Raw genomic sequence first — 23,884 nt, 5'->3', positions numbered from 1 at the left:
TCTCCCTTGAACAAAGGGCAGATTTATAAATTTGAAACAGAGCCCTAAAACATTATGCTTTTTATGCAAGATGCGTTGCAGAAGTCTCCATGAACAATTTATTTCTATTCCCAGCAGCAGTCTCTGTATACTTGCAATTATTCACCTGATCTCCTCAGCAGAAAAGTTTACAATGGTTGGGATGAAGTTTTCCCGCATTATGATGGAACGGATCTGTTTCCAATCAGTTGTGCTTTCACCCAAGAGCAGACAGATCGACTCTAGTGCCAGCTTCACTGCCGCAGGTGGGTTGGCCATAGAACGGACCTCTACCAGATGCTGTTTCTTTATTGATTTAACAGCTAGGTGGGAGCAAACCCGATCAGCCAGGAGAGAAAGACATTGATTTGGGAGAAAACAGTGAACAGCAAGCTGATTAGCAAGTCTTCAGAGAAGATATGAAAGATTTTTAAGCTTCAGCAAAAAGCAGCTTTGATTTAACACAATGAAAGACAAACTAAAGGTACAATCTACTAGGAACCTCTTCCACAGACTTTAAAGCTCAGGGGAAAGGATCTGGATGTGTTCCAGATTTTTCAAGTTCTCAGCCTTCAGAAACACCATTTCAAAACACACAAAGCAATTATTAGCAACTTGTAAGCCATTGTCACCTGCCAACAGCTTACAGCCAGACTTTGCCAATTTTATTGCAGGCAAATTACTTGTTTTTTTTAAAAAAATAGGGTGTTTGTACTCAAGGCCTTTTACTTAAAGGCATTAATAGTGTTTTACATATGCATTATTTATTAATTAATTAAATTTATATCCCACATTTCTTCCCAAAGTAGTCCAAGGTGGCAACATGTATTATGAAGGAACACTATCCGGTATTCTGAAAAGCTGCACAACTAGCACTCTGCTCAGTCAGACCCAAATATGATTACGGATCAAAATATTACACCCAGAAGAATTTAGCTTATGAAGCAAAAAGCACTGATTTCTTGGGAACTATAACATTTCTAACAGATATATTTAAAATTGAGTTATTGCTGAAAGGGCTCATTCAAAAGCGTAAAGCAGAACATGCCTGTTGCATGCAGCCGACTTCAGATTGCATTTAAAAGCCCCTACCCCACTAGGTGACATGGACATACCATTTTGAGCCTCAATGACTGCAGGTTCTACTTTATCCAGATCTTCCTTCACACTCATCTGCTTGTCTGCAATGCCCTCTTGCTGTTTGTGCAACTGCTCTTGGATTTCCTGGCTCATAACCTAGAAGCAAGTTACAAAGGACACATCAGGAGCTTCATTCTTATCCTATAAGCTCTCCACAGGCACTACTTCATGTGACAGCACATATTAGAAAAGACTAAGGTTTTCACCTTTTTCTTCTCAGCCTCTTGTTGATCTTTCACCATCTTCTTCAGCTTATCATTAGCTGCTGCATTCTTGACTTCCAGCTCCTGGCTTTTTATCCTTAAGTCGCGGCGCAGTTCTTCCACCTGGGAATTGACAGCACGTTCTCAAATTAATGTAGCTGACTTTGCTATAACAGCTTCCAAGGATTGTTAAGACTGATTTCTTCCTCCCACTGTTCTTTTCTCAAGATTCATACCTGGTCAACAGTTTCCTTGATCTTTCTAAGACCAACATTCAAATGCATCTGCTGCTCTTCCAGCTCACTCCGTTTTTCATTGAATAAATTGGCATAGTGGTTGATAAAGTCCAAATAATGACGAGGAGTGATGGCCATTGTCCTGCCACCTCGTTTGGCTAGACGAGCATTAGCCTGCCAGAGGAGAAAAAAGAGAGTGATAGGAACTGATGTAAGTAAAGAGTGTTTTAAAATACCTTCTGAAATAAAATGCAAAATATTCTCAGACTGCATTTTGTAGCCAATATGTGACAAGCTGAAAGAAGACACACAAAAAGCGAGAGGATGAACCCACCTGATGAAGAGTCTGGTGAACAAACACACAACTGTTCACAATGGCTTCCCTATGTGATGGTGGCTGTGGCAACTTGTCATAGACAACTGGCATGTAGTCTGGCACAATATAGTTAGGCTTTTCTAGGTCCATTTTGCTGGTGAACTCTTTGCCAACTTGATAAAGTGCTTCAGTTGACCAGTCTCCAAACCAGTTCAGGACACACCTAAAACCAAAGAAACAGTCTTTGAAGACCCTCCATATTTGAAGTCATGTTAATCTGAAGAATCCATATACCACTGTATCCATGGAAAATAAGCAGTTATCTACCTATTGAAGAGGGCTGGAGATGTAGCTGCTCTGTCCTTCAAGCCTTCAGAAGATGGGTTCATGGTAAAGACTACATGGAGATTACGAATGACTTGGCTGGTGAACCATTTATAAAGTTCTTCATGCGAATCCAACATCAAGCCCTCTTTCTGGGCTCCTTCCTTACATTGAGTCATCAGTGTGGCATATTCATCTCCTTCAAACAAACCAGGTACCTAAATGGAAGAGAGACAGGTTAATCAGTCCAGCTGATGGAGGAAGCTCTGAATTTTGCATTAAGAGAAATCTTTGCTGCATTTCTACAACATATAGAATTTTGTAAGGAAACTGCAGATTCGAATGTCAGCCCTGACATCCACTCAGAATAGAGGTCATGAAGGTATCAGGATCCAATGGGAGATCGTCTAAAAACTGATAATTTGTTGGAGCAGCAGTAGCTTGAAAATATTTTTTCCCTAGTACATGCAAGTTAATACGTTCAGAACAAGAATTATATGAGACTGTGTAATAGTTTGTAATTCAGAATCTCTTAAACTGGATTGGCTAGCTCAGTTTGGATTTATTTTATTAAGTCTAGCCTTAAACCAAGTTACCTCTCCATTGGCCAGAAGAGTATTCATTCTCTCCAGGAATCCAGAATCGAGTACATTTGATTCATCCATTATGAATGCTATTTTCTCATTTTTGCAGCCGGATCGTCTCAATACTGTTCTCAGATCTTCATCGAAGTCTTCACCAGTGTACTTTCTATGCACCTGTGAACATCAGTCATAGAATAAACTTCTACGCTTTTTTCTATCTTGCCAAGCTTGAGTTAAGCACTGCAAGAAATGGAAGCTAAGCTTTCAGTTCTTCTGTTTAGAGAAATGGGCAAACCAACCTTAATTTGGTAGACACTTAAGCCATTCATCCAAGCCACAAATCGCGAGAGAGTAGTTTTTCCTGCGCCACTAACACCAATAAGAAGCAAGTGTCCCTGAGGCTGACGGAAGATTCTGAAATGAGAGACTTGACTTAGAAAATGCAATACTGACTGGCAGGAAATTCTATGCACGCTTACTCAGACGTTATGTTTAATTGCATTCAATTCTCTAGCACTCAGTGTCCTAGATAAGATAAAATGGTATCCCCTTTCTAAATACATATTAGATTGGTTTAGAAAGACACATTTGCCAAGGTGCTACTGCTGGGAAAGCATCTAAAAAATCAACTTGTACCTGTCAATTCTTAGCACATGGTCCAAGACTTCATTGAACAAGACAAGTGGCACATCAAGTTCTTCTTCATAGAAAACCTTCAGTCTGGCTTTTACGTAGTCTCTTAGCTCTTCTTGATCAACTGGGATATAATCCTAAGGGATGGTACAAACAAGTTTGTTTGTTTGTGTATATATATATCCCGCCCTTCCTCCCGGCAGGAGCCCAGGGCAGCAAACAGAAGCGCAAAAACACTTTAAAACATCATAAAAACAGACCTTAATATATATATATACACACACACACAATAAAGTATCAGAACTGTAGCTGTCCTTGGTTATGACTATAGATGAAGATGCACAAAGTATTGCATATTCATGCAGCTACCCACCTCTCTTGATTTACTGCCTAATGTTGAACAAACACTTGCCCTCAAGCTTTTCCTGTGTAAGAAATAGTGGGGGTCAACAGCCTACCACTTCTTCCCAAAATAAGGTGGTGAATGGGAGGCAATCAACTTGACAATCTAGTGAATCTTTGCAGAGCTTCAGATGAGGGGCAAGAATGAAGACCAAAACCTGGGAGGATTTTGCTCCTACACTGGATGCAGCAAACAGCCTTCAGATGGGTAGTTTGCTGCAACATGCCTAGTGCCTATCCTATCCTGGTCCTACTTTTGATCAGTTGCTGGCCAACCTAACCCCCAGATGTAGACTCATTTTTAATTGGGAGGGGAAGGGGGGAATGAAACTAAATTCCCATATAGACATACGTTCTTCATACTGAGGGAAAATGTAGGGTGCTCAACCTCAAAAGGACAGCTGTGTTCTGATCAACTAGCAAAGTTAGGATAATAACGCAAGAAAAGCAGACTAAATGAAATCAAGGTTCTTCTTGACTAAAACATCAAGATTTTTTCAGACATCCATTACCAATGGCAAGGTAGTGATTTTGCATCTCCTAAACATCCACCTATAATCAACTGGAGACGGAGAAGTTTTAATGTTTGAGCGTTTCTCCATCATGGTATGCAAAAATGGAATTAAGAAATAACTTCACAGAAGGAAAGCGACATAACTTAAAAGCAACACACTTGTATTCACATCCGAACCAAAACAGTGTCTCACTATATTAAAGTTCAAGTAAATGGCAGAGATTATACCTTTGATAGCCAATTGCTATACAGAATGGGTCTCGTCATTGCTTTCTCTTTGTCTATGTTGGGGAAGTGTTTCAGAGCTACCATGTCAATGTTTTCATCAGTCCACCATCTCTCCTCATCTTCCACAAGCCTAAATAAAAGGAGCAAACATTATTAGCAGCAAGCACATCGACAGCTTCATGTTAGGATTAAGTGTCAGAGACGCTTTGGGATTAATACCATTTCAAAAGAGTGAAGGCACTTCTTCCCGCCATAAGGCCAAGCTACTGGTGAAATGGAATCTTTGCATGTCACTTGTACCCTGTCTTAAGCTCATTCAATGAATATATTCAGCGTTTTGACAGACAGGAACACAAAGGAATTCAAAGGAAGATACACTCTGCATTTTCATACTTTACCTGTCTTGGAAAAGACGCAAGGCTTCATGTGCCCAAATTCTAATGAGGCCTTCGACAGGCAGTGTTTCTAATGGTCTCAGAGCTTCAAAGATACCCCTCACCCATCGAGTCATTTCACGGGGTGAATAGATGTAGTGCGGCTGTGTATCCTGAGTAAACCTTTCCTGTAAGGAACAAGATAAGAAGCTGTCAGTAATTAGGAAGCTATTTTAAGCTGTTCACTCTAGACCAGCCTTTTTCAATCAGTGTGCCTCCAGATGTTGTTGGACCACAACTCCCATCAGCCTCAGCCAGCATTGCCAATGGTCAGGAAAGATGGGAATTGTGGTCCAACAACATTTGGAGGCACACTGGTTGGGAAAGGCTGCTGTAGACATGTCATATATAGATGTGAAGGGGTTTAACAGCTCAGTTACCTGTGACATTGTGTAGAACTCAACCATAGCTGCAGTGAGAGGCTCTGCATATGTGCGGAGAGATGGAATGAGCCGCAACATAGCACGATTGAAAGTGCCATAGATCTGAGTGAGGGAAGCTGGTCCAGGATAGTCCACGTACACAACAGGAACATGGCGCAGAAATCTAGAAAAGCATACAAGAGAGATTAGTTCTAAGTAAGTGCTCTCACATTTCATCCGCTAGTATAGCTTTGGATATGCAAGTACACTTCAGAAAAAGTTCTCTTCAGTAAATAGTTCACAGAAAAGAAATTTCAAGAGTTCCCACCCTGCATAATCATGAAGGATCGCTTCCTATATTCATTTCTCAGCAGAAGCATAACCCCCTTCTCTAGCCCCTATGAAGGTCTCATTCATTGTCCGAAGTCAGTAGTCAAGAGTTACCACAGGAATGCAACATCTTCTAGTAAGACTGCAACAACAGATACTCTGAAGCTACATTGAGCACTATATTCCATTAGCTGAAAAGTAATGGCCCCTTTAAAAAGGTGATTCCGGCTACTTACTAAAGCACATGAATATGAATACAGACTACAGGTTCAAACCCCAAAACCTCAACAGGTGTTGTATATAGACATGACTGTAGACATATTACCTATGGGAAAGAGGCTTCCTTCCAGGATCTGTAGGTGGGTTACATGCACCAACAAACTGAATTCGCTCCAGTTTTACCCACGTCTGGTCTGATGTACGGTAAAAACCTCCATGTTCCACCATCTGAGGATATAAGAGAGGTGGTTATAATGCAGTTTAACTACAACAGAAAGCTGAATTCTTGCATTGCACTTATACTTGCCTGTCTGATGAAGGATATGACTCTCTGCGTGCCATATTTATCCATATCTGGCAAGTTGATTTCATCGCAGAAGAGCACCAGCCATTTTCCTAGCTGAACAGGAGCCAGCACCACACCATTAGGTGTACGCCTGTACTCGCAGTAGTGGTCAAAGGTTTTCAGGAGTAACTCTGGAGTAGTAGCACTGGAGAAGTTCAGACCAACCACCTAAAAAAAATGCAAGGACATGATCAGGATAGGAACATGAGGCAAGGTCCAAAAGGTGTGAACGTTGTTGAATAATGATGGCTTTTAATATGTTTTCTGTTGCTCATCTTCCTTTGTTTTATTGTATGAACATTATTTTTTTTCTTTGTTTTAAATCATTTTTATAAAACTGTTTTGTAAGTAGTAGTATGTAATGTCTTAAACTAACAAACCATTCTGGCTCGGAACTACCTCCACAATAGTTTGGCTTAGCAAGAAAGGAATGCCATAGCACTAGCTATTTGCTAGAGGAAAAAACATATTCTTTGTGCTGAAGAGTAAAAACTAGCTCAGATGCTGGCATGGATCTGAAGAGCTACTTTAGGTGGGATTTGGAGTTTATTTTCTCTTTCTTTTTTTTGACAGCCGAGACCCCCATGCCATACCAAAAGGCTCCTTTGAAATTTCCATTTCAAAAATACATTAAAAAATGCTATATGGTGGAGAGAGTGGCAGATGGGCTGCTGTTTAAAAAACAAGTCCATAGCCCTCCTTCAGTTCACAACACTAGCTACTCTAGTTTGAATCCTTGCCAACATACTTAATGAAGACCTCAAAATCAGCATTTACCAGGAAGAATCTTTGCTCCATTTATTGCATTGTTGTACTTATAGATTTAAACATGCAAGACTATTGTTTGTGAAGCTTATTGTTAGTGAAGCATTCTGATCTTCTTCTGCTATAGAGTGTTTTAAAGGCTGCAGGTAACTCATCAAGTCACATTCCAATGCTCAGAACAGGAAAAGCCACACTTTACAAAGAACTTTTTACCTCCATATCAGGCAAAGCTCTGAGTGCACTGAAGAGCGTCATGGTCTTTCCAGACCCTGGTGGGCCACACAGGACCAGTGGTTTGTGCTCCGCAAGCCAAGTATATAGCAATGCTTCATGGCGAACAGTGTCTAGAGTGGGCACCACAACATCAGGAGCTGCAACTTTGTGAGTCTCAACTTCAATCTGTGGAACCTTTGACTGCCAGGGTATCCACTCGCCAGTTATTGAGACCTATGGAAAGAAAAATCACCTGTTGCTATCTGTGTTGTGATCAAAGCAACAACCCAATGCTGCTTTTAATCAGCTACTTCAAGATTTAACTTTAATTGTAATGTTGGTTGATCAAAAACATTTTATATACATAACAGTATGTCTATATATTGCTGGTACTGTTAATTTCAGTATAATCATGTTCTGGCTGAAATAAAAAAATGAAGCAAAAAAGAGCCCCTTTGACAGTGGATTGAAAACACTTTATAAACATTTTAATACAAAAACCCATCACAGATAGCAGCTGGCAAGTGCCATCTTAAGAGGCACTCTTGTGCGAGAAGAAAATGCCTCTAAGATGCCCAAGTGCATCATCTACAAACTACACTTTTCTTTTGAACTATTGTTTATTTTCATATGCAAATATAAGCTTTAGAAACCAAAAAGACCTACAAGGCTAAAACTCATCAATCTTTAAATCTGCCGATGGTCTTCCATTCAAATCACTAAGAAATTCATTTAGTTAAGTGCATGGTCCAAAATGTGCACATACTGAATAAAAATACTTTGCTGTTGCTAGGTCTTTGGAATGAAGGCTGTAATGTATCTATTATGTTGTATTAATTATGCTTTGTTCAAATACCATTATTAAGTAATTATATTAAGGCAGGTGTTAGGAAAATGGCACCCAACGGATGTGAAAGGGTTGTGTCTTTTCTTTTTACCTCATAATCAATTATAGGTATATTTGGTGCAGTAGGCAGTGGCACAGTTGTGATTCTTCTGATGTATTCACCCAGCTCTGCTCTCATTTTCAGGCGGCTGTCTCCAGAGAATGACCATAGGATCGCATACACTAGGTATCGCTGTGAGAAAGTTAAGAAACTGATCAGTAAAACTACAGGAAAAAAGTATCCCATATAAAAGGTACATGAACATCAACAGCAAGATAAACAAGGTTGGCAATTTTACTGTTTCTTCTTCGTCTTCTTAGGAAATAATGGGAATTACCTGGATGTAGCGTTCTAGCTGATCTATCTGCATTGGGAAGTCCGGATGGTTGGCATTGTACTGTGCTACATTGCGGCAAGCCTGGTGCAGCATGGAGAAGAGAGAGCCAAGACAGCGCAAGCGTGTGAGGTCCATAATGTGCTCCAGCTTGAAAGCATGTTCAAGTGCCTTTGTCACCAGCCCATTAGATGTGAAGTATGGCTGCATTATTGTTGCTGCATCTCTTTGAATCTGTTGAGAAAGCATTTCATCAACATAACAGCCTGAAGTCATCATAGTGCAAAATTGAGCCAAACTATTCATATATTAATATGTGGGGGACACACATACATGGAAGAGTACCCACAAGAAAGCGTTATGTAACCTATCATATTGTTGGTTACTATACACTGAACTGTACCTGCAACATTGGGGAAGCCGCTTCTTCCCCTTCATCTTCTTTGCCCTTTCTCCTACGTTGAGCTTCCTCTTCACCTTCGTCCAGAGGGATGCTCCTCAGTCTGGCCAGGAAGTTATTGAAAATCATGTCAGTACTTAGAACATCTTCACTGAACCAAACCATGCCACATCTAGATACTGTGGCCAGAGTAGCATATTTCAAATCTTGAACTTCAAACATGATGCGGACCTATGGGAAAAGCAGAAAAATGATTAAGGAACCATCATCAATTTCAAAATTATCTCAACCCAGCTTCTAAGAATTCTCTCCTTCAACTAACTTTACCTTCCAGACTTTTTAAGGAGCCACTGGAATAACTGCTATTATAATCAGAATGGTGCACGTTAAATCTCAAGTACTATGACCTTTAAGCAAGCCAGTTCTTAATCGGGGGCGGGGGGCATGCAAGACCAACACAAAAAGACCAAGGGAGTAAGTGCCTATTTTCAAGTCACATCAGATGAAAATTCCGCTTGTTAACACCCACATGGTAAAATGGTCATACCATCATCTCAAAATTAACAGATTTCCCCAAATCTGGCAATATTATCCAACCAGACTTCTCGGAGGTGTTGTGTGTGAAAAACAAGCAAGTAGCCTACATTTGGTGGAAGACTCAGACGTTCTCCATTTGGCAGTGTCAGCAGCTTGTTGTCATCCAAAACAGAGTTCAAATTCTCAACCCACTCGGGATCCACATCTCCATCGAAGATGATCCATTGTCGTTTCTGCAGCTCCCCTCTCACATTATCTATAATCCTAGGAAAGGGAATAATATAGGACTGTTTGAGAAAATGTTCAAATAGGTCAAGCCCTTCTTCTCAACTGGAAAAAAAATTCTAGCTTACACCTTACTTATTTCACACACTCACTTTCTCAAGACATGCGTAAACAATCCATCTGTCCACTCCCTAGTGTTGGGATCCAGAGTGCCGTACAGATGGTCTTTGCTGATCGCTTTGGGATCGATGATGTGTGCTATGCCTTCCACACCCTCCAGTCTCTCCAGTGCTTTCAGAAGCACTCTCCAAGCCATGGTCTTTCCACTTCCAGAAGGGCCCACCATCATCAAGCCATGATTGATCTGGGTAATTTGGTAGAGCTGAAGAACCTATGAAGGAGAAAATCCAGGTTGTCACACGATAAGGATGTCACACAGAGGATAAGTTGTCACACAGAGGATGTCTTCAAGCAGAGGCTGGACAGCTATCTGTGGGAGATGCTCTAGCTGTGGATTTCCTGCTGTGAGCAGGGGGTTGGACTCGATGGCCTACAAGGCCCCTTCCAACTCTATGATTCTATGATTCTATAACACCTTAATCTAGAATGACAACTGTCCCACCCAGAGTATGGTCTGAAGACACATGAGGCCACCACCCTGCTGAAGCTAAGCAGGTCTGGGTCTGATCAGTGCCTGGATGGGTGACACCTGGAAACCACATGCATACAACCTTGAATTCCATGATAGAAGAGAGGTGGGTATAAATGTAAGGAAATAATAAACTTGCTTTGATTTCTTGAAGGCTGTTTGCAGCCAGATCTCATATGCTTTTAATGCTACTTTTTGGCAGTGGGAGGTGATGCAACCTACCTTTTCAACCCACATGCTGCCAATGTCTTCTCCATCGCCGTATGTTAGGTACATTTCCTGACAGACCTTCTTAAGTTCTTCCCGCAGGGCAGTCATTTCTCCACGGTGATACTGAATGCCAGGGAATACATCGGACAAGAGACTAAACAGCAGCGGTATGTCTTCTGCAACCAGTTTGGGTACCATTGTTTCACAGACACTCTGGATCAGGATCTACATAAAAAACATTAGTGTGAGGAGCAGCAAGTCAATTGTTTAGTTGAAAAGTGATGCTTCTGGATGCAATGTCAAACTGAGACCCCCACCAAAGCAGTACTTAAGATTTACATGCTAGAAAGCTAAGAAATAAAAGCTTTTCAGACAATGCAAAGTCAGTAACTGAATTTTCCTTTATTTGGGAAGGTTTTTTAGATTATACAGTATGGAGAACACATTAAGTGTGTTCAGATGGTGAATCACCCTTGTAATGAAGAGCAGCATTTTTACACAAATTCATGGGGTTTCTACTCAATGCTGCTGTGGTAGCTAATTAAAGCAACAGTTATAACAGCAAGGAGCAATATAGGCATGGACACAAAGTGTAGTAAAAAAACAACAAGAGGCTTTTGTGTATCTGCAGTCCTCAAGTATCTGTCTATGACATTGCAGGTTGTATTAGTTTGTCCATAATATACCACCCCGCTATACCTCTTGTTCTGGTAAGTTCTCAGCAATTTCTCCTTCATCAACAACTTCGCCACGCTCTTCCTTCTCCCGTTTTATCCTCTGAATCCTCTCTCTCTTCACATTGCCTGCACTGACCAGAACGCTCTTCAGGGCTCTCAAACCAAAGTCATAATGGCTTTGAGAGGAGAGCTGCTCATCGCATAATCTAAGGAGCCAAAGACACCAACTGATTAAGCAAGTGAATCATGCTGAAGTTGGCTAGGAGTTAGACATTTTACAAGTGTTTAACATTAAACTGCTTTTATTCACATTTATTAGAACCCGCTCATATTGCCTTTCAGCCCCAGTAAGGGCCCACAAGGCAGTTTAGAAAAAAGGCAAAGAAAAATACAAAAATCAATTTAAACAAACAGAACTAAACATAAAACATTAAAAAGATGAGAGCTGAGTTAAAACCTTCAGTGTAAAACCCAAGGTGCTTTTATTTGTCCCTAAAGAATCCAAAATCAAATAAGATCAGCAAGGTAGGGGTTTTGTTCAGCAGCTGTTATTCTACTGTTGCGTGCAATATGATCTAAACACAGTAAAAGGGATCAGAACAATTGAGATTAAGATTCAGTAGTAGTGCCAGGAACAGGCAGAAAGACTCAACACTGAATTCATACAGGTCACCAAGAGCCAATCATGCTATACATAGCCTGTATCAGTGCCACTTACTTGAAGAATGGGACAATCTTGTTGGCGAGCACTTCAGCTGTCCGAAATCCCTGGGAATATAACATGACCTGGGCAATCAGTTGACGGTCAGGCTTCGTCATGGCCAAGCTCCGGAACAGTTTCTTCAAGTTGTCTGGGAGATTTGATCTACCGGCATAGCCAGGGTTCATGGTGATGAAGACTGCCATGTCTGGACTTACTTTCACTTGCTTGTTCAGCAACTCACAGGTAATGGGGTTGGCAGCTGAAAGCAAGCACCAGTCATTTGGCATGCTATTCTTAACCAAATCATCTCGCGCACATGCACACACACAGAGATGCACACAAAAGGTAGTCAGCAAGGCCAGGAAAGGCCGCCACACGATACCTTAGCAAGCCACTGTCAGAGTAGACACTACTGAACTAAATAGACCAATCTGACTCACTTTAAAGCCAGGATATTTGTTTATACTATCATGTCCATCTTTCGTTCCATCCATTAAACTGTTAAAGCAAAATGCTTTTGCTCTCCTACTACTATCTTCCATATTTACTTCAAGAAAACTCCCAGCATTCCACTTGTAAAAACAGGGTGGCTACTGACGCAACACAAAGTGGTAGTTCACAAAATGGGCTCCTCGCAATTACACTTCCATGCCTAGACCAAAGCCCAGAGCTGCAGATGTCTCCTTGAGAACAGACACAGAAATCAACATCATTCCTGGCTTTGGGAAAAGACAGGGAAGGATGACCTGCTTTTTCTTAGTTGATTCCAAAGCTACTCACTCACAAAGAAAACTAGTTATACTCAAATAGAGGATCTATGATACAACGGTCAATTTTAAGAGAGCTGCTAATTGGGGGGGTGTCACAGAGTTTGTTTCAGGAGTCGCATCCTGTCAGATACTGTGCAAAATTAATTAGCTGTGGTATAAAAGAACATACATTTATCGTGGTTCGGATTTGAATGTTCTCGCAAGGCTTCTTGGATGCACTGGACCTGCTGAGAGACAGCAGAAAGCATTCGCTCCTCAAGCCTGTTGAATTCATCAAAGCAGCCCCATGCACCCACTTGGCAGAGACCCACAAAGATGCGGCCCATTGCCTGAAGAGAGAAAGGATGGAAACGGTTCATGAACAGTGAGAAGCTGTGAGGCATTATATGACAGAATAGTACACGGAGCAGCTGTAAGATTTAGCTGGATTTTTCCTTGGGTTTTAAAAAGGCAAAAATTGCTATTATTCAGCTGACCATACTATATGGTACCATTCTGTGGAATTCAGTGCTGCTCAACAAAATTAACTATAGCATCCCTATGTTAGATAAAGACACTTGAAACTTACAAGTTTTATCGTCAGTATTAATTAATTATCGTCAGCGTAATTATAGCTGAGAGTTCCATACCTGGAAGTCAAATGTTTCATCACAGTTGAAAACGAGAACAAATCGTCCAAGCTGGTGTCCAAGAGCCTTAACAGATTCTGTTTTACCAGTTCCAGCAGGCCCTGTTTATTATATGAAAAAGGCATGTTTCATGTTGTCTTAGCCATCAGATCCAGAGCAAAATCCTTCCAAATAACAGCCATGCCCAACATTTGTTACCACTTTATAGCCACACACTTTCATTAATATTTGAAATAACTCCCACTTCTTGGGGGTTTAGGTTTGGGCTAAGCCCAGATGTAGTTTGAGTTCCCACTCTCTTCTATGCTGGAACCTTATGGCATTGTACACAGGATTCCCAGGTGGTCTTCTATCCAGGTACTTACTAGATATGTTTAGCTACAGAGAGATTGCTGCATTATTATACAGCATGGGTTTTTTTGCATTCTGCAACGTTAAATCAAGAATACCCCCCATGCCATTCTGATGCTTCCCATAAGCTCATTTCAAAACACAGCCTTACAAAACTTATAGTCCTGAACTCAGAAATGCTTGCTTAACAACCCTCTAAATTTTCATGGATATACACAAAACAGTCAGAGAGAATTGAGAATTCAAAGTGTAAAAAGAGAGAGAGAAAAACCAGACTCCTTTTGGACTTTTTTCTGTCAGAGTTCTCATAATCTGTTGAAATTAATTAAAAATCAGCCACATTCATAGAGTACCTGTAATCCTATGACCTTGCCCCATATTCTGACCTTCATTTTCTGCAGTATAAAAGTTGATAAAATGCCTGGCTGATTTTTAATTAATTTTAAAAAATTAGCATTGAACTGAATGATAATGTCGGGCATGCTCAGTAAGAACCAAATGTCAGTGTTCTAAAAGCCAGACTCACAGCTGCTGGGCTTGCCTAATCAGGGGGCCACACCCAACCCAGACCTTTATTTCACTTGAGACAGTCATGGCTTCCCCCAGAGAATCCTAGGAAGTGTAGTTTGTGAAGGGTGCTGAGAAAAGTCTCCTATTGCCCTAACAGAGCTCCAGTGGCCAGAGTTGTTTAACAGTCAGCCTCTCTCTGCTTGAAGCTCTGCGAGGGGAACAGGGCCTCTCCCAGCAGCTCTCACCACCCTTCACTAACTACACTTCCCAGGATTCTTTGGGAGAAACCATGACTATCTAAAGGAAAATAAAGGTCTGGTATGGATGTGGCCAGGGACAGCTTTGCTTTAAATTTGGGTGGGAGGCTACATGTGCCTGCTGTAGAATAAAAAGGTGGGGGAAACAGTGAAAAATGATACTGTTCACAATGTTTTCCTTTTGGAAAGGAAAGGGGCTTCCCCTCTGCCCAGTGCCCACCACCTAATCTCTTCCCCTTCCCCTCCCCTCCTTGCCCTCCTCCTCCTTCCACCCCTCCCCCAGGTCAGTTTCACCTATCCTAAGCATGATTGTACAGGAGCAAATCCCACTGAACTCAAAAAGCATCCAAATGATCAAATCTGTCCTCCCCTCCTCCTCCCTCCTATCCCCTCCCTCGCCCTTCCTTTACCACACCCTTCTCCTCCCCCATCCCCTTCCAATCCCCTTCTTCTCTCCCCCTCCGCCCTCCTCCTCCTCCATGGTCAGCTTTACCTATCCTAGGACTACGACCTGGGAGACCAGGGTTTGAATCGCCACACAGCCATGAAGATCACTTGGTAACCTTGGGCCAGTCACTACATTTCAGCCTCAGAGAAAGGCAATGGTAAACCACCTCTGAATACCACTTACCATGAAAACCCTATTCACAGGGTCACCATAAGTCGGAATCAACTTGAAGGCAGTCCATTTCATTTTCAAGCATGATTACACAGGAGTAAATCCCATTGAACTCAATAAGTATGCAAATGATAAAACCTGCCCTCCCCTCCTCCCTCCTATCTTTTCCCTTTTGCCCCTTCCCTCATCCCTCCCCCTTCCCTTCCAATCCCCTCCTTCCCCCTCCCCCTCCTCCTCCCCCATGGTCAGTTTTACCTATCCTAGCCATGATTGCAGGGCAGTAAATCCCACTGAACTCAATAAGCATGCAAATGATCAATTCATTCTCAGCAAACTTGCACAGGATCCCATTTCTTACCTCCCAGATTAAGAAGCAGAGAAATTCACTAATAGGGAAAAAAAACCTTGTGGTTTAAGAACAACAGATAGTTTGTATAGCCAACAGATATTTCTATCCAACTTTAAAAAGCAGGGAAATTGGGCAGCTATAGCGAATGCACCAAAGGAGCAGGAGACCTAACCTCCTCACTGAGATATTGTACTGCCCTACAAATTTGTCAAAACACAAACACCATTTGGGTTGGTCTTTCACAGTCCAATCCACTTCCTGTGTAAGCTTAGAAGAATTTGGTAACATATGCCTCTGAGCATATGGTGAGTGGTGTCAACACCCGCAATCAGCCCAAAGAACAGAAACAAGAAATGTGCTGTGCTGATCTTGTTTTAGCGGGGAGGAAGCACCAATATTAAAACAGTTGATACCGTTCAGTTAGTCACTTTAAATATGTTCGATTTACTTTGCAATTTTAGTGAAGTTTCCTATAGGAAATCATTTTCTTTTGCTTCTGTTTCTGTGAATATGTGAAGTACAGCAACACTTTGCAACACTAAAAAAAGCTCCAAAAACAATTGTGGAATAATGGCACTGACTGTTCTGCAGAATGGTTTCCAATGGACATGAGGAGTGTCTCAGTTTGCACAAGATAAAACAATGGGAGTATACAGAATATATCTGAAATAAGTTTAGCAATTTCTAGTTGTGCTCTATGTTTTTAATTGACCATGTCCATCCTTCCTTAAGCGGAGTGGGTTAAGCAAAGCAGGCTGAGCATATGCATCTTCGGCAGGCCAAGTTTGTATTTTCCAACAGCTAGAGTCATTGCTTAAATAGCAACATGTTGTAATCAGTCTGATTTTACATCAAACTGCAGTTTCAGATTCAACTGTTAATGCACCCAAAATAGAAATTGAACATAACCTCCAATTTGAAACACAAAAGGCTATCTTCACCATCATATGACATTGACCAATAAAAAGGATTTGAAATTAATAAAAATAAATTTGACACAGATTTTTAGGATGAATAATGAGAGAAATATAATTTTCTAGGTTAGATTCTTTGTAGAAACAGTAGCAACACAGAAATAGAGATAGAAATATCTGTTGGCTTGTAGGTACATTCTGAAACCACAAGGTTTTTTGCCTATTAGTGAATATGCCCAAAACAGACCCTGGGATCCCTTTAGAGCTATCAGCTATGGAAATTGCTTTGGCACCTAACACACACTATTCTTTTTTTCCAGAATTAAGACAGTTTTTGACAGAGAGACATATAACAGCAACCTACCAAATGGAGAGCCTCCCAGCCTGGCCTCCAAAGCTTGTGTCATGGTCAGGTAACAGCGATCAGTAAGAGGAGTCTGTACCAGTTTATCCTGAACACCAAGGTATTCAAAGCCATAGTTGAATTTGGCATTTGCCATCTGAATGGACAGTTGCTGCAGTACATCAGTCTGTTTAGGGTCAAAGTAGAACCTCATCTGGCTCAGCCAATCAAAGGATTTGGAGTTGTCAATTCTGCTTTTAATCAGGGATCTCGTAACATCTCTCTGGTGGACCAGTTCAGTGATCTGTTGAAAAAGAGATGTAATTCATGATACGTAGTATCAAAACAACTATTTCATGAGGCTTAGCATGTTTTAAAATAAATTGGAAATGGAATGTCTGGAAAGGGTTGCTGAAGACTTACCAGGTGCTCCAGTTTTCTTCTGCGGAGAGGCGGCTGCTCCATCAACACAGAGTCGGCAAGCACATTCAGGGTGACTTCAACATTGGTCAGCACAGATTGCAGAGGAGTACTGTCACCTCCTCCGCCCATGCCATTCAAAGCAGACTCCACATTTTCTGACCAGGCAATCTGGGCTGACAGGACAACAAGCTGCGCCTGAAGAATTAAGCAAAAACAGTTATTGGTGTTTACCAGATGTTTCTCCTTCCTTCCCCACAAAGGACAATATATTTTGTGAATGTTACAAAGAACAAACCAATACCTGATACTTGTCAATCCAGGAGATGTAAGTAGCTGGATCAATAGAGGTTGCTTTGCCAAAGATTTCAACTTCAGTGACAGACTCAGCAAGCAGTTTGGCAAGGGTGACTCTCATTTCTTTCTCAACAAGTGTGAGCCACTCATTAATCTTTGGATGCTCAGTGATTGACACAGGAGTTTTGAACAGCACCTGAAGGGAAATTTCAAGTTGGCTTAAGTGTGTCTTTCTTTTTTAAAAGAGGGGAATGTCCCTTAAACATGCCAAATGACCAAGTATCTACAATACCTCCTCTCCCTCACGGGAAGATATTCCCAGCACAATCGAGTTGTCCTCACTAAGGATGATACTTGACACTCCAGCAAACATCTTCTTGAAGTGTTTCTGCAGTTTAGCTACATTCTTGCTGTTCCCTATGATTTCGAGCAAGTCTTCATCGCCAACAAAGTAAAACCTATAAAGAAAGCTCAAAACATTAATGGACCAAAACTGACAGGGTAAAACACAAAAAGTAACAAGCCTCTAATATGTCAATGCAGCCTGGATTTTTCAATGCAGACTGTTCAAGTGCAGCAACAGAAGAATACACTGGTCACCTGGCAGCAGCCACTCTTTCCAGATGTATCAGAGGGAGTAAAGGGAAACATCAGCTATGCAAAGAAGCCAGCTCCGTTAGACTTCTCCCTCCATCAACTGTGGCCTGACAGCATCTGTTCCATGAGGGTACAGCAGAGGAGGGAAGTAGGACCACTTCACTGGCTCAGCTGAGACCCCCAACAACTTTTGGCTCCTCTGCTCCTTGAACTGTTTTCCATTCCAGTTTATCATTACAAGACCACTGTAACCATGAACTAGTGCCTGAGTTTCCCCTTCCCCCTTCCTTCCCAATGTTTTTCTTTTGGGTTGTGTATTTTAGATTGTAACCCTGAGAAGAGGACTGTCTTACTACTGATCTTTGCAAGCCACTCTAGGAGCTTTTTTGGCTGAAGAGTAGTGTAAAAGTCATTCAAATAAATAAAGATGGATATCATTGCTCATTGCATTTACAAGTCCACATGCACTTTTGTATATAGATAATTAATTTTAGTCTAAGGCAATCTGGAAAGTCCAGATCAGACACATCACAAGTTGCTGGATCTGAATTACTGTATGGGATTGAGTTAAGCAACAAAATGCCTCAATTCAAAGCTATGAAATGCAGTTATATTTCCCTCTCTCAAATGTATAGCTTCTCACTGCAAATTACACTGCATGCATGTACAGAATTCCAGTTGTAGCTTTACCTCAATACACATTCTCTTTTAAAAGCTTGTCCCTGATTAAAGTTATCGCTAAGTCAAAACTTACACAATAGTTTTAGGTTTTTGGTGAAATACATGAGAACAGGTAACAAAGAATCTGGTAAACAATGTATTAATGGCAAATGATATAATCAAATGACTGAATTCTTTACCGAGGGAAAGAAGCTCTCTCTCTCTCCAGATACTCTCCCAACGCCTTCTGGATCTTTCCAAGCAAGTCTGCTAATCTTTCCAGTGACCTCTGTACACCCTGAATATTCAAAACATCCATGACCAGAGGAGATTTGGACACCTTTTTCATGAGGGCCAGGAACTCTGTACTGATGCTGCAAAGTCAAGAGGAGAGAGCACTGAAACAAGAGAAAACCACTACAAGTCACTGTCCCAAGACAGGGACATTCTTGCACACAAAAGATTACTGACACCCTGCTTAGCTTCTCCATGAAAGTCTCCAAGGACTGAGTAAAACAAGAAATCATCAGGATTCCCACATCCAACTTTGAAATCAGAATGTTACCTTTGGAACTTCTGTGTTTCAACAGGCAGCAGTTGCTTGATATCAGCACTACCAGTGAAGATGCCTTCCAGGTAAACCCAGCGCCTCTGGACATCAATCCAGACATCAAAGAGTGCCATGATACGATTCAGCTTGTCTTCCCAGCTAAGGGCATCTTCTTCAAACACCTACAGATCAATCAACAGCTTTAATTTGTGTAAGAAGGTTACTCATTTATTTATTGTAAATAAGGGAAAATGCAGCCATATTTAAGCTGCATTGTGCTTTAAGAACATTTATAACCCACTTTTCATCAACACAGCTCAAGTTGGCTAACAATAAAATCAGAGCAATTATATAGTCAAAGAAATACACGAAGACCAGTGGATTAAAGAGACAGAATACAAGCAGCCATTAAACACAAATTGATTGGATAGTTTCCAGCAGCTTAGAACAATTTGGTAAGAGCTCAAAACCCACTTATAACCCAAAAGCCTTCCTAAAATGCAAGGCTTTAAACAACCCAAAGTAAGACCATTAAAAAGAAGCAAGATGAGCCTCTCTTGGAAGGGAGTTTCAAAGCCTGGGTGGAGTAACTGAAAAGGCCCTCTTCCCATCTAAATATAATTCCAGGAAAATTAGGACACGAAGGATTATCTCTAGTGAAGATCTCAGAAGACACGCAGGCTGGTAGGGGAGGTTATATAGTTGTGTTCAGCGCTTGCTAGATTCTCAACATCATACAAAAGATGTAAATTTGAGACGAACACTCTCAAATATATTGAGACACAGAAAATAAAAGAGCAAACACTGAAAGATGCATTTGGGCTCTACCTTGTAGTATGGAGAGAGCTTCATTGCAGAAACACTGTTGATGTGTTCTTTGACTTTGTTGAAAAGGTCATCCCATCCACGAATCAATCGACATTTGTTCTGGTAGTTAACCAAATCCAGCTCATACGTGTTCCACACTTCACGTATCTTGAGAGAAAACAAAGTAATGTAAAGGATTGGTATGTTTTGTAGAATAGAGGACAAAAACCAGTTATGCACCACGCTGCTTCTCTCAAAAAACACCACAAACAAAAAAGAGTCAGATACAGAGCACAATGTCTTCACATAACAAGTGATACTTTATTTTATAAGGAGGCAGCACCTTTGTCTTACAAACGTTGCCAATTGCTCAAATAGTTCCACTTATACATCTCTAATGATATCATTCCACAGTAATTAGCTGTTTAGAACTAAACTTTTATAACAAGCCCTACAATCTGGCCATAATCTAACCCAGTGATTCTCAAATGGTGCGCCGGGGCACACTGGTGCGCCGCAAGAGGTGGCTAGGTGTGCCGTGAAGATTATGAAAGTATATTATTATTAAGTTATTTTTATTCATAGTTTAAAATATATTAATATCGTTTTAATTTTGTACACAAAGTGCGCCAGAAAATCTTTATATATTTTACAGTGCGCCACAAACCAAAAAAGTTTGAGAACCACCGATCTAACCAATAGACTTGTGAAAATCTGGACTTCCTTGGGAAGAACAGAATGTTGTCGGGGAGTTGCTCCTTCCTTTTTGGAAATGGCTCAGAAAGCAAAGTGACACCCCTCTCAGCTCCAGAGTGTAGAAGGCTGTGTACCTTGAGGTAAGCCTCTTAGCATTTTTCTTTTCCAGCAGTCCTTCTCTCCAGTCTCCTGTAATCCCTGGTTCCTGTGCCTTCCCTTTGCTCTCTCCATATGCAGAGCTACAATTACGTAGCAACCAAAGCATCGGGACTCATCTTCTCATAGTGACAATGGCGAAGGCTCACAGTATTTTGTTTAACTTAAAGGAACTTCACTTGAATTATAGATCGAAAACTCTTGAACTAGCAAAAGTATTTATTAAAAAGCCAAGAGCTACCTGCTTCAAGAATTCTTCCAGGGCCATCTCTCCCTGTGCTACAAGCAGCACATCTTTCACAATCAGTTCATTCTTCTGCAAATCAACATCCCAAATCTGTCCCAGGGTTAGTTCAGAAACCACCCAATTCACATGCAGCCTCTTCATCAGTTGTTTCCAGTGACGATCTTTCAGAGCCTCTGACTTGAGCTCTATCACCAGCATGTTTATCTGAGGAAGAGGAAAAAAATGAAGATGAAGTATAAAACTGACTTGTTAGGTATCAATGTGCTGTTATGTCTAAAGGTTTCCCAAAAACCTAGCTTACCTTCATATAACCCTTCAGGAGTCTCTGAACATATTCATAGGAGGCATATTGCCGTAAGCGAGCAGGGAAATTTTTCAGTTGGTTTAATAAACCATCTAAACTTTGTCGAAGCTGTTGAGACAGGAGCAATTTTTAAAAATTTAAATAGGCAGAGGAAAATGTTGAAAATTATTCATTTGTCAACTTTAGTAACAGATTGCTCAACCAAGTATTCCTGAGGTCTTGCCAGGAACATTGACTAAGAGTCCAGCTGTATGCCTACCCAAAAGCTATCCTTCACGCCGTTATGAAGTAATGCAAATCATTTGTTCTTCTAAAATGCCTTTGGCATCCACTCACAACGGGGTACTATTTCATGTATGCCCAATCCGTTTACCAGCACCACCATTGCCCTCCCATGCCACCCCTTCCCTGCAGCTCTCAAACCCCTCGTATTGTGGCTTGCCCTCCAAAGTCCTCCATATGCTAAAGCAGACACCCTCACCCATCCTGCCAATTTAAATATCCCTGTTCTCCAACATCCCTTCTCTGTATTCCAAATTCTTCTCCCTTGATTGCAAGTGTTTGAAGCTGAACTGCCTGAACAATAGATGTGCTTCCTAGGTTCAAAGGTGACTTAGTCATGTGTAGAAGTTGTCAGGGTACTGTGGACAGACTGGGGGACCCTGGGCCTTGCATTATGTCAGGGCTATCAGATGTGTGCCAAACCGTGTTTCGCAAAACTGACTACATAGTGAGGTATTTTTAGCTTCTACTCTACAAGGGCAGAGGATATTGTGCAGCAGAGATCTGCAATTTCTCTCACTTCTGTCCTCTAGTTCTCTACATGCATAGCTGAAGTACCTTGCGGGGTTGTACTGAAACCCAAGGTTGCTCCTTCATTTGATCAATCTGTTCCCAGACCTTAGAAAGTTCAGACCAGACTCCTTTAAGGTCTTGCAGCTCTTCTAAAGCAACCTACAAGAGATTGTTCAAAATACCAGTAAATTAAAAGAAGAAACACATGATATGAGAGAATTCTAGTAGGCGTTTGCTTGATCACTGTAGCTGTAAAAATCTATCTTCGTATAGTCTTACAGGTATAGAAAACTACTGCAGAACTTCATACTCTCAGCTAGTAGATTTTCATACCTGAACACGTTCTTCACTACCACTGAGCAGTCCTGTATCTGTAAGTTCTAGAGCTTCCTTGGCCTTTGCACACTTCTCACGGTCGTCCTTCAACCTCCCAAATTTTCCTTCGTAGATGGTAAGCGCTTGGAGAGCCTCCTCTGGACGCAGGTTACCCTGAAGAAAGCAGCAGTGAAACCTTAGTATCAAGCTTAGAGGTTACAATTATTCAAGTTGGCACTTGGACTATGGGTACCAGATTTCAACTTTATAGTTGGTGTACAACTTCTTTAGCCATTTTTGGGATACCCCTTATATCCATTTTGAAGCAGAGAACTACAAGCATCCTATTTTCAGACCTTTCTGGGATGTCTTGGAATACATGTGTATTGAATTTCAGGTCTCTAGGCAGTGCTGAATTAGTTAGTCCCAAGTATCTCTCTCTCTCTCTCTCGTGTGTGAGTGTGTGTGTGAGTGTGTGTGTGAGTGAGTGAGTGAGTGAGTGAGTGAGTGAGTGAGTGAGTGAGTGAGTGAGTGAGTGAGTGAGAGAGAGAGAGAGAGAGAGAGAGAGTGATGCACAAATATACAACATTTACACTGGATGTATAGGACTGAGCCAACAAAATCATTGCATGAATGGAATGTCTTCTCCAAATGCAATGGAACTTCCCCTCCCTCTCCTCCCCCTGCACCACCCCCAAGTCTGCTTCAGAGATTTGGGGGGCAGCATGCAGCAGGGAGGAGAGGGATGGGAAGTTGCGCTTGTGGAAGGCATTCCACTCATGCAACGGACTTAGCTGGATACAACCCATTGTTTAAAACATTGGCCTTCAATTGGTGAATTGAGACCAAGTAGAGGATCATAGCCTGACTTCAGGTGGGATGTAACAGCAGCACCAACACCATACAAATATAGCAAGAAATTAAGGAGTGGGCTCCCAAATGCATGTCTGGGCTAAAGATGAGTTCAAGGTCTCAAAATAATGACTACTGGTGCAAACGGCAGAGCACTGAAGACTACTTACTGTTACAGGCTTTGTTTTCTCCCAGTCTGTCAACAAGTCAACTGTGCGGCTCTCCACTGCTCGATCCTCCTGAACAATTTTCATTTGTAGGTTTGCTACTTGCTGCTGAATGGCAGAATCCTTTCGACGCATGATGTCATTGAAAGCACCCCATTCTCCCTCAATGTTATCAATGTACAACCAGGATGAAGGAAACTGGAATCTCTGCTTCTCAAGCAAGCGCTGGCCATTACGGTATAGCTATAAGCACCCCAAAAATAAGTCAGGGTTATATACGGAAGAGAAATGCAAGTTGAAAGTTCAAATGATCAGCTGCTACCATTACACAGAAAATCTAGTCACCATATACCTTTTTTTAAAATCTGAAAGTGCATTTTATCTGCAAGT

The 23,884-nt window shown here is 41.3% G+C and overlaps 1 protein-coding gene across 2 annotated transcripts in view; it reads right to left on the bottom strand.

The window, feature by feature from the left end:
• Nucleotides 1-23,884, bottom strand: part of DYNC1H1 (dynein cytoplasmic 1 heavy chain 1) — a 75,653-nt gene that overhangs the window by 25,876 nt on the left and 25,893 nt on the right. The window contains exons 16-52 of one of the 2 annotated variants that reach the window (XM_061612173.1): nt 23,498-23,737; nt 22,494-22,649; nt 22,206-22,319; nt 21,363-21,473; nt 21,056-21,265; nt 19,984-20,130; nt 19,171-19,337; nt 18,806-18,979; nt 17,641-17,806; nt 17,356-17,544; nt 17,055-17,249; nt 16,653-16,935; nt 13,289-13,389; nt 12,829-12,988; nt 11,905-12,148; nt 11,209-11,392; nt 10,522-10,734; nt 9,803-10,041; nt 9,533-9,689; nt 8,892-9,119; nt 8,492-8,722; nt 8,206-8,346; nt 7,268-7,501; nt 6,251-6,457; nt 6,050-6,171; nt 5,413-5,578; nt 4,997-5,160; nt 4,599-4,728; nt 3,458-3,591; nt 3,121-3,235; nt 2,834-2,995; nt 2,241-2,455; nt 1,932-2,136; nt 1,598-1,771; nt 1,365-1,484; nt 1,134-1,254; nt 146-341 (exon numbers count right to left, since the gene is read on the bottom strand). In XM_061612173.1, coding sequence (XP_061468157.1) covers nt 146-341; nt 1,134-1,254; nt 1,365-1,484; nt 1,598-1,771; nt 1,932-2,136; nt 2,241-2,455; nt 2,834-2,995; nt 3,121-3,235; nt 3,458-3,591; nt 4,599-4,728; nt 4,997-5,160; nt 5,413-5,578; nt 6,050-6,171; nt 6,251-6,457; nt 7,268-7,501; nt 8,206-8,346; nt 8,492-8,722; nt 8,892-9,119; nt 9,533-9,689; nt 9,803-10,041; nt 10,522-10,734; nt 11,209-11,392; nt 11,905-12,148; nt 12,829-12,988; nt 13,289-13,389; nt 16,653-16,935; nt 17,055-17,249; nt 17,356-17,544; nt 17,641-17,806; nt 18,806-18,979; nt 19,171-19,337; nt 19,984-20,130; nt 21,056-21,265; nt 21,363-21,473; nt 22,206-22,319; nt 22,494-22,649; nt 23,498-23,737 — 6,515 coding nt within the window. The remainder of the gene's footprint in view (nt 1-145; nt 342-1,133; nt 1,255-1,364; nt 1,485-1,597; nt 1,772-1,931; nt 2,137-2,240; nt 2,456-2,833; nt 2,996-3,120; nt 3,236-3,457; nt 3,592-4,598; nt 4,729-4,996; nt 5,161-5,412; nt 5,579-6,049; nt 6,172-6,250; nt 6,458-7,267; nt 7,502-8,205; nt 8,347-8,491; nt 8,723-8,891; nt 9,120-9,532; nt 9,690-9,802; nt 10,042-10,521; nt 10,735-11,208; nt 11,393-11,904; nt 12,149-12,828; nt 12,989-13,288; nt 13,390-16,652; nt 16,936-17,054; nt 17,250-17,355; nt 17,545-17,640; nt 17,807-18,805; nt 18,980-19,170; nt 19,338-19,983; nt 20,131-21,055; nt 21,266-21,362; nt 21,474-22,205; nt 22,320-22,493; nt 22,650-23,497; nt 23,738-23,884) is intronic. The other variant, XM_061612174.1, reaches the window with a different exon arrangement.

Source organism: Rhineura floridana, chromosome 2 (assembly GCF_030035675.1).
Source record: "Rhineura floridana isolate rRhiFlo1 chromosome 2, rRhiFlo1.hap2, whole genome shotgun sequence".
In the NCBI taxonomy this organism is placed as follows: Eukaryota; Metazoa; Chordata; class Lepidosauria; order Squamata; family Rhineuridae; genus Rhineura; species Rhineura floridana.
This window is presented reverse-complemented; position numbering and strand designations above follow the sequence as displayed.